Source organism: Glycine soja, chromosome 20, assembly GCF_004193775.1.
Source record: "Glycine soja cultivar W05 chromosome 20, ASM419377v2, whole genome shotgun sequence".
In the NCBI taxonomy this organism is placed as follows: Eukaryota; Viridiplantae; Streptophyta; class Magnoliopsida; order Fabales; family Fabaceae; genus Glycine; species Glycine soja.
In genome coordinates this window covers 33,614,287-33,622,515 of record NC_041021.1, presented here as the reverse complement: position 1 = coordinate 33,622,515, position 8,229 = coordinate 33,614,287, and the positions used below count along the sequence as shown (strand labels likewise).

Genomic DNA, 8,229 nt, shown 5'->3' with positions numbered 1-8,229 from the left:
GAACAAGGGAGGGTACATCCCTTGTGGATCTTTGCTTGTAAAGGATTTCACAAGGTTGAAAAGAAATCTCAAGAACCGGTGGTTGCTTGGGGACTAGATGTAGGCACGGGTTGTTGCCGAACCAATATAAATTCTTGTGTTTGTCTTCTTCTTCCCTACACTCTTTAATTTCCACTGTGCACTTTTAATTATCGCTTTTACTTTTGGTTAAGTTTCAATTATTGTTCTTTACTTTCTTAACTTTGTAGTAAAAGCCTAATTAAATCTAGTAACATTAAGAAGGATAAGTTTTAATTTGTCAAGGTACATTAATAATTAATTCAACCCCCCCCTTCTTAATTATTCCGAGGCCACTTGATCCAACAGTAATATGTCAGGGTTGCGTTATAGGTCTTTGCAACCCGAGACGACGTTTTGTAGTGGGCTCGAACGGTTGCCCATGAAAACGGTTTTGTTGCAGTAATTATGAGGTCTGATACATATACTGGTAGTAGAGGAAGAACTTCATTTGTGTTAATTGGGTGTGAAAGGAGCGGTCAGTACAAGTGTAGGAAGAAAGAATTTGTTAGAAGAAACACAGGCACTGGGAAATGTGGTTGTCCCTTCAAGCTTCATGGGAAACTAGTGCATGGAGGAGAAAGTTGGATGGTGATGTTGATCTATGGGATTCACAACCATGAATTGGCGAAGACCTTAGTTGGACATCCATATGTTGGGAGATTGACAAATGATAAGAAGAATATCATTGCTGATATGATAAAGTCGAATGTGAAATTAAGAAACATCCTGCTAACGTTAAAGGAGCACAACGCCAACAGTTGCATCACAATCAAACAAATCTACAATGCAAGAAGTGCATATCGTTCTTTGATCAGAGGAGAAGACACTGAAATGCAACACCTAATGAGGCTTCTTGAACGTGATCAATACATTCATTAGCATAGATTAAAGGATGAAGTTGTGGTGCGTGATTTGTTTTGGTGTCACCCAGATGCAGTTAAGTTATGTAATGTGTGTCATCTTGTTTTCTTGATAGACAATACCTACAAAACAAATAGGTACAGACTCCCATTGCTTGACTTTGTGGGGGTGACACCAACAAGGATGACTTTCTCTGTTGGGTTTGCATACCTGGAGGGTGAGCGTGTGAACAATCTTGTATGGGCATTGGAACGATTTCGAGGCCTATTTTTAAGAAACAATTGCCTCCCTATTGTTATTGTCATAGACAAAGACCTAGCCCTCATGAATGCACTGAAAATTGTGTTTCCGGAGTGTACGAACTTGTTGTGCAGGTTTCACATAGACAAGAATGTGAAGGCAAAGTGCAAATCGCTAATTGGTCAAAAAAATGTCTGGGAGTGCAATGGATAGCTGGGGTACTCTGTTAGATTGTCCTTCGGAACAGCAGTTCCCTGAACACCTTCAAAGGTTTCAAGTAGCGTGTTCCCTGTTAGTCGGTGAATACAACTAACTTTTGTGTATAAAACTTGTGTAAATTGTATCAAACTCTTCCAATTTATGGTTATTTTGTAGTGTTACAAGTATTTTTTTGTTAAGTATAGATAATAAAAGCTTAGTACTTCCATTTTGTGTGTTTAATAATCATTTTCTCTCAATTTCAGGTTAATTAGGCAAGCTTTGAAAAGTGTTGTTTTTCACCTTCTCGCTAAGTCAATCTGCTAGCTTAGCGAGCGTCCACTAAGCGTAACACTCATGTGCTAAGCACGAGGAAGACTCTGGAAGAAGATGAGTTGTACATGTTCGCTAAGCGCACTGCTTCATCTCACTAAGCGCACCGCTTCAGTCCATCCGCTAAGTGAGAAAGGCTCGCGCTAAGTCAAAATTCACTAATGTGCGCTAAGCGGTCCATAATTGCGCTAAGCGCATGAGCACAAACAAGGCCACCTATTTATGCCTAAAATCAGATTTGAGAGGGGGAGTTTTGGACTGGGATTCAAAGCTTTGCATGTCTAGAGATTCTAGAGAGAGAAAGGTCCAAGTTCCAAAGAGTTTTGAGAGATTTTGCTGTGTGAAGATCTGCAAAGATTAGAGCTTGAAGTAGGAGCCTGTTTGAGAGCTTGGCATGAGTTTGTGAGTGATTGTGAGATCCTAGAGGTGAAAGAGACATCCTCACCACTTGTATTTTTGCAATCTTTCATCTTATTCTTCTCTTTGTTGTAAAGAAGGCCTCCTGGTTATGGAAAGCTAAATCCTCTATTGGATCTTCCCTGTAGGTACCTGATGTAAATATATTTCTATCTATTTCAACAGTGGAAACTGGTCTGATTCTAAAGTCCTTGATAGTACAGGGCTAAGTTGTGGTACTATCACGAGGAATTGGGGTGCGATAATTTAGTTGCGTATGTGTGTCTTTATGCGGTCCTGGTTGAGTTTAGTCCAATAAGAGGAATCTACGGACGATGCTTGAGCAGGATTAGGCTAAACTATCATGAGGAATAGGGGTTTAGTATCTCAGGAGACACCATAGGAACACATAAGCATTGTTAGATAGAGAATATCTTTTTAGCATCAGGCACCTCTTAGAAAGGCCAACATGTTTTCTTCTTGTTTTTACACATCATTTCTCTCACGTGATTTTCCTTTTTTCACAGATAGTTTACACACCTGTTCATATTCACACTTATCTTTACTCACTAGACACCTATTTGCTAAAATAGCTTACCAAATAACACAAGTTCCCAGAGAGTTCGATACTCGGTTCTTACCGTTTTATACTACTTGTGCGATCCGGTGCACTTGCTGGAAGCGAACATTCCCCGTGGCCAATGTTCGTTGACTATGTATGTGAGACATGGATTGTCCCACATAAGGAGAAATTTATCACGGCCTGGACGAATAAGGTGATGCACCTAGGCAACACAACAACAAATAGGTATTTAAATGTTTTATTATTTTAGTCAAGTTTCTTTTAATGATTGTTAGGAACATGATTGTTATTAATTTGTTTTGTCTGTTGTGTGTTATAAATGTAGGGTTGAATCTGCTCATCGGGCTTTGAAAAGGGTATTACAGAATAGCGTTGGAGACCTCTGTAGTGTTTGGGATGCCATGAACAACATGATCACGCTGCAGCACACTCAAATTAGAGCATCATTCGAAACAAGTACGCATGTCATTGGACATGTATTTAAAAAAACCTTATACAAGAGGCTTCTGGGAATGGTTTCAAGGTACGCTTTAAATGAAATTGCACATGAGTTTAAGCATGTACGTTATTTCGGAGACAATCCGTCTTCTTGTGGTTGTGTCTTGAGAACCACGCTAGGTCTTCCATGTGCATGTGAGCTACAAAGGTATGATGGTGGCAGCATCCCACTCGATGCAGTCCATATGTACAGGAGGAGACTTAGTTTTTCAGACCAGGGGTTATGTGAGGCCGAAGTCAGCATCAAGGAAGAGATGGATAGAATATATAAAAGATTTGAGGAACTTGATGTCTGCGGCAAAGTTTCTTTCAAGAGTAAACTTAGAGAATTTGCGTATCCCGATGAGAACTCTATGTGTCCTCCTCCATCAAAGGTTAACACCAAAGGTGCACCAAAGAAAGTGATGAAAAGAAGCCAAAGATCGAAAAAGCGTGATCCGTCATATTGGGAGTATGTTGATGCTTATCATTCAGTTCAAAACAGCAACACTTCAGTCAGACGTACTGCTTCCGCTGCTAAACCACTGAAGCCAGCAAGGATGATCCCGATGTTGGATCAATTTGCACCATTTATACAGGGTTTCATTGAGGACATTGTTGATGTGAAAGCAGATGGTAACTATGGATATCAGTCACTTGCTGCTTTGTTAGATATGGGAGAAGAATCTTGGGCACTGATGCGCAATGAATTGATTAAAGAACATGGCAAATGGTCACAAGACTACATAAAGCTCTTTGGTGGCACGGAGAGATTTGAACAGTTGAGGTTATCCCTACATGTGGATGGGTTATCCAAGGTATGTTGTTTATGCCTTTTTTTATAAATAATGTTTACATGACTGACACATGTATGTTTTTGTGATTTAGGTTAGTGTGGACAAGTGGATGGATATAACGGACATGGGATATGTCATTGCATCAAGATATAATGTAATCCATGTATCGTTGTCACGATAACAAAGCTTCACATTTTTTCCTCTCAGAAGTCAACCACCGCCCGATTCTTCTACGCACCGCATGATATGCGTCGGTCATGTGTTTGGAAATCATTTTGTTCAGGTCCATTGAAAATTTATTTACTCAAATATTTTCAATTATTCAATAACTTGGCTTGTTCGTTTAACTTATTATTGTTATTTCACTTACAACAGGTTTATCTCAAAGATTTTTGTCCCTTACCACCTACGGCGTTGTTGTGGTCAAGCAATTCATATCCTCAGGCAAAATAGTGGCCAACTCCATACGTAGGTAGAATGCAGCAATACTTAAGCCAAATGACAATTAAAACAACGCATGTAGACCCAAATGAACATTGAAGTTGTAACATTTATGTATTTGTATTTACAATTGGATTTATGTTGATGTAACATGTCAGTATTGAAATACTAATGAATTGTTGCGTGAACAAATTGATCATCTTGTCCATTTAAAAGCAATTACGTGCTTGTCATGTGTCAATGTCGTAAGTCATAAAGCATTGCATGACGTGACTCGACATTCATTGATGTGACAGGACAAGTAGTGATGCGATACGACAATGACTAACATGACACGACATGACTATGACTGATTTGACTCGACATTGATTAATGTGACATGACAATTACTGACGTGACACAACATTGAATGATGTGACACGACATTGCTTTACTTGTAAATTTAAAAACGGAAAATGATCACAGGTCTGTTAAAAGTGAAGCCAAGCACCTGCATGCCATGTTTATAAATGAGACATGGCCAGGCGCCCATCTTTCGCACATAAAGTGGTATTCACATTATGTCAAAAAAAATTCGACAAACAATGGCATTCTTAGGAGAAACTTCCTCTCAGACGATCGTCAACTCAAGGTTGGCCTTCATTTTTCCAAATGGATCCGTCATTCACAACAAGTGTGGGGTTTATTTTCAAAGTTCAACTCCAGTGCCCATGCGAGTACCAAACATGTGTGATTTTGCAACTCTTAAAAGCAGAATACACAACACCCTTCAGGTAAATGACAATCAAGTTGTGGATGAAATTCATTACCGGCGACCACTCGAAGATACAAGTAACAAAATTCACTTCCAATGTATGCAATTGAAAGATGACATGGATGTGAACACAATGTTAATGTGTAATGATCGATTTTCATGTGTTGGACCGATTGAGTTGTTATGCACCGCTAGTAGAACACCAAATGGAATTTTAAACTTACTTGAATGCACTATGACCCCTACTCATGATGCGGTTCTGTATTATAACGGAAGGTGGAACATGCCACGCCAAAACAACTTTATAGGTTACGCGTTCACGGGAAAAAATCCCCAAAAATTTGATATTCCAAAAGGATGTAGCCTAGATAAACTGAAGGATTTGATCAAGCAAGTAGCACCTAAAGGGAATCCTCCTCATAGGATTCATGAATCCCAAGTTGTAAGGAGTTTGTTTTTTTGACAACCTGCTCATTTGAAGTATTCTGACAAAGTTATAAAATTTGAAATTAGTAAGCTGAAATCTGACGACGACGTGCTGAAGGTGTTGGTAGAGTCCAATTACTGGAAACAATTTGTGCCAATAGAAATTTTGGCTCTCTTTAGTAAACTGGTAATGGAAAATGAGGACGAGGTGGTTACGTCGTTGCAGGATTGAATGCTAGTTATATTTTGTGGTGTTTCATGCAAATTATATTTGTGTCCACCATGTTGAATTGAATGTAATGTGTTAGTGTGTAAACAACTCTTTGTCGCTTTGTTATGTTTGTGACCCATTTGTTATGTGTATTATATATGAAAAGCGGATGCTTAATGTTGTTGGTACTGATTAATTGTTTTTCTAACTTTTATGACTAATTATAATATGTTCAGAATTATGTAAAATAGTTAAAGTATGTTATTATTATAGTGATTGATTAATAAATTTATATAATTACTTCTTTTTTAAAAAAATAAATAACTAATAATTTAATTTTACTTTGAAATCTTATGAAATTATTTTACCTTAAAGATAAAAATCATATAAATAAATTTAAATAATTTCATAAATAAATATTTTACCGAATAATCTTTATATTACCGATAAATTATTTTACCTTAAAGATAAAAATCATATAAATAAACAAATCCTTTTTTTATTTTTGTGCTATTTTTCAAGTTCAATTCGATGGAATCGGTCAAGGCTTTTATTTTTTTGAGTTCCTTGACATGCAAACATGAGAAATAGCACCCCCGGATGTCTTAGGCGACTCACATGATTTTAAAAAAATGCCGAACAAGGGTACTTAGGCATATTTGTAATGGTCCAAATCCTATTTTTTTAATTTTTGTGCTTTTTTTCCAGGTCCGATTTGATGGAACCAGTCGAGGCTTTTATTTTTTTTTTTATTCCTTGATGTGCAAACATGAGAAATAGTGCCCCCCGAATGTCTTAGGTGACTCGCACATAATTTTAAAAAAATATCGAACAGGGGTACTTAGGCATATTTGTAACGGTCCAAATCCTATTTTTTGTGCTTTTTTTTTTCAGGTCCGATTCGATGGAACCAGTCGAGGCTTTTATATTTTTTTGAGTTCTTTGATGTACAAACATGAGAAATAGTACCCCCCCCCCCGAATGTCTTAGATGACTCGCACATAATTTTAAAAAAATGCCGAATAGGGGTACTTAGGCATATTTGTAACGGTCCAAATCCTATTTTTTTTTATTTTTGTGCTTTTTTTCAGGTCCGATTCGATGGAACCGGTCAACGCTTTTTTTTTTTAGTTCGTTCACGTGCAAACATGAGAAATAGCGCCCCCGAATGTCTTAGGCGACTCACACATGATTTTAAAAAAATGCCGAACAGGGGTACTTAGGCATATTTGTAACGGTCCAAATCCTATTTTTTTTTTATTTTTGTGCTTTTTTTCAGGTCTGATTCGATGGAACCAGTCGAGGCTTTTATTTTTTTTTAGTTCCTTGATGTGCAAATATGAGAAATAGTTCCCCCTGAATGTCTTAGGTGACTCGCACATAATTTTAAAAAATGCCGAACAGGGGTACTTAGGCATATTTGTAACGGTCCAAATCCTATTTTTTTATTTTTGTGCTTTTTTTTTCAGGTCCGATTTGATGGAACCGGTCGACACTTTTATTTTTTTTTAGTTCCTTGACGTGCAAACATGAGAAATAGCACCCCTCGAATGTCTTAGGCGACTCGCACATAATTTTAAAAAAAAAATGCCGAATAGGGGTACTTAGGCATATTTGTAACGGTCCAAATCCTATTTTTATTAGTGGAGTAAAAAATTACATTTTTATTAGTATAGAATATTTCTAAATAACTTATTTATTTATTTTTACTTTGTTTTCCATTATCCCAAACAGGCCCAAAGAAATTTATTCATTTCTTTCATTTTATTTCTATTTATTCGAATATTATAATTTTTTTCAACGCCTGTCATCTACTATAATTTCATAATTTTTAGTTATTTACCTGTATCTTGTTTTATTTGGATAGATAATTTTTAACTATCTCTATGTACGTGTGTATGGTTTATATTTAAATTTCAAAGTATATATATATATAGAGAGAGAGAGAGAGACATAAATTAAAAATGGTCTAAGTATATGTGTCTTATCACATATATAAAGGAATACAAAAATTAAAACTTTAAATACAATAAAAATATGTATCCAATTCTATGTGTCGTCTTTGTCACGGCCTAAGACTTCCATCTGCGGCGTCACCTCTAGCTATCCTCAGGCAACGAGCCATGATGTCATATAAGTCAATGCCTTCAGTGACCATCCTGAGGTTGATGACCTGCTCCAAATGCTCAGCGATTGCTCCCAAATTTTCAACCATCGCTTCACATCCTTGGCAGCCATCAAAATAACAAAGTTAGTATCACATTTTTTAAAAATTTAAATTATGAAAAAGTACACAATTTTAGCTTACCACTGAATGTGTAGGGAGATCGGACGCAACTGGAACCTCCAGGATAGGTGGCTCGATGAACTCCTCATCATGTGGGGTAGGCGGATATCTCGGCTCAGCATTGTCCTCGATCGGCGTGACAAACGGGTGCGAAATCCGAAAAAA

The 8,229-nt window shown here is 37.1% G+C and overlaps 1 protein-coding gene across 1 annotated transcript; it reads left to right on the top strand.

Moving 5' to 3' along the window:
- Positions 1 to 465: 465 nt before the first annotated feature.
- Positions 466 to 939, top strand: LOC114402012. The gene has a single exon (XM_028364565.1). The coding sequence runs from the start codon at positions 466 to 468 to the stop codon at positions 937 to 939; it is 474 nt and encodes a 157-aa protein (XP_028220366.1).
- The last annotated feature ends 7,290 nt before the right edge of the window (positions 940 to 8,229 follow it).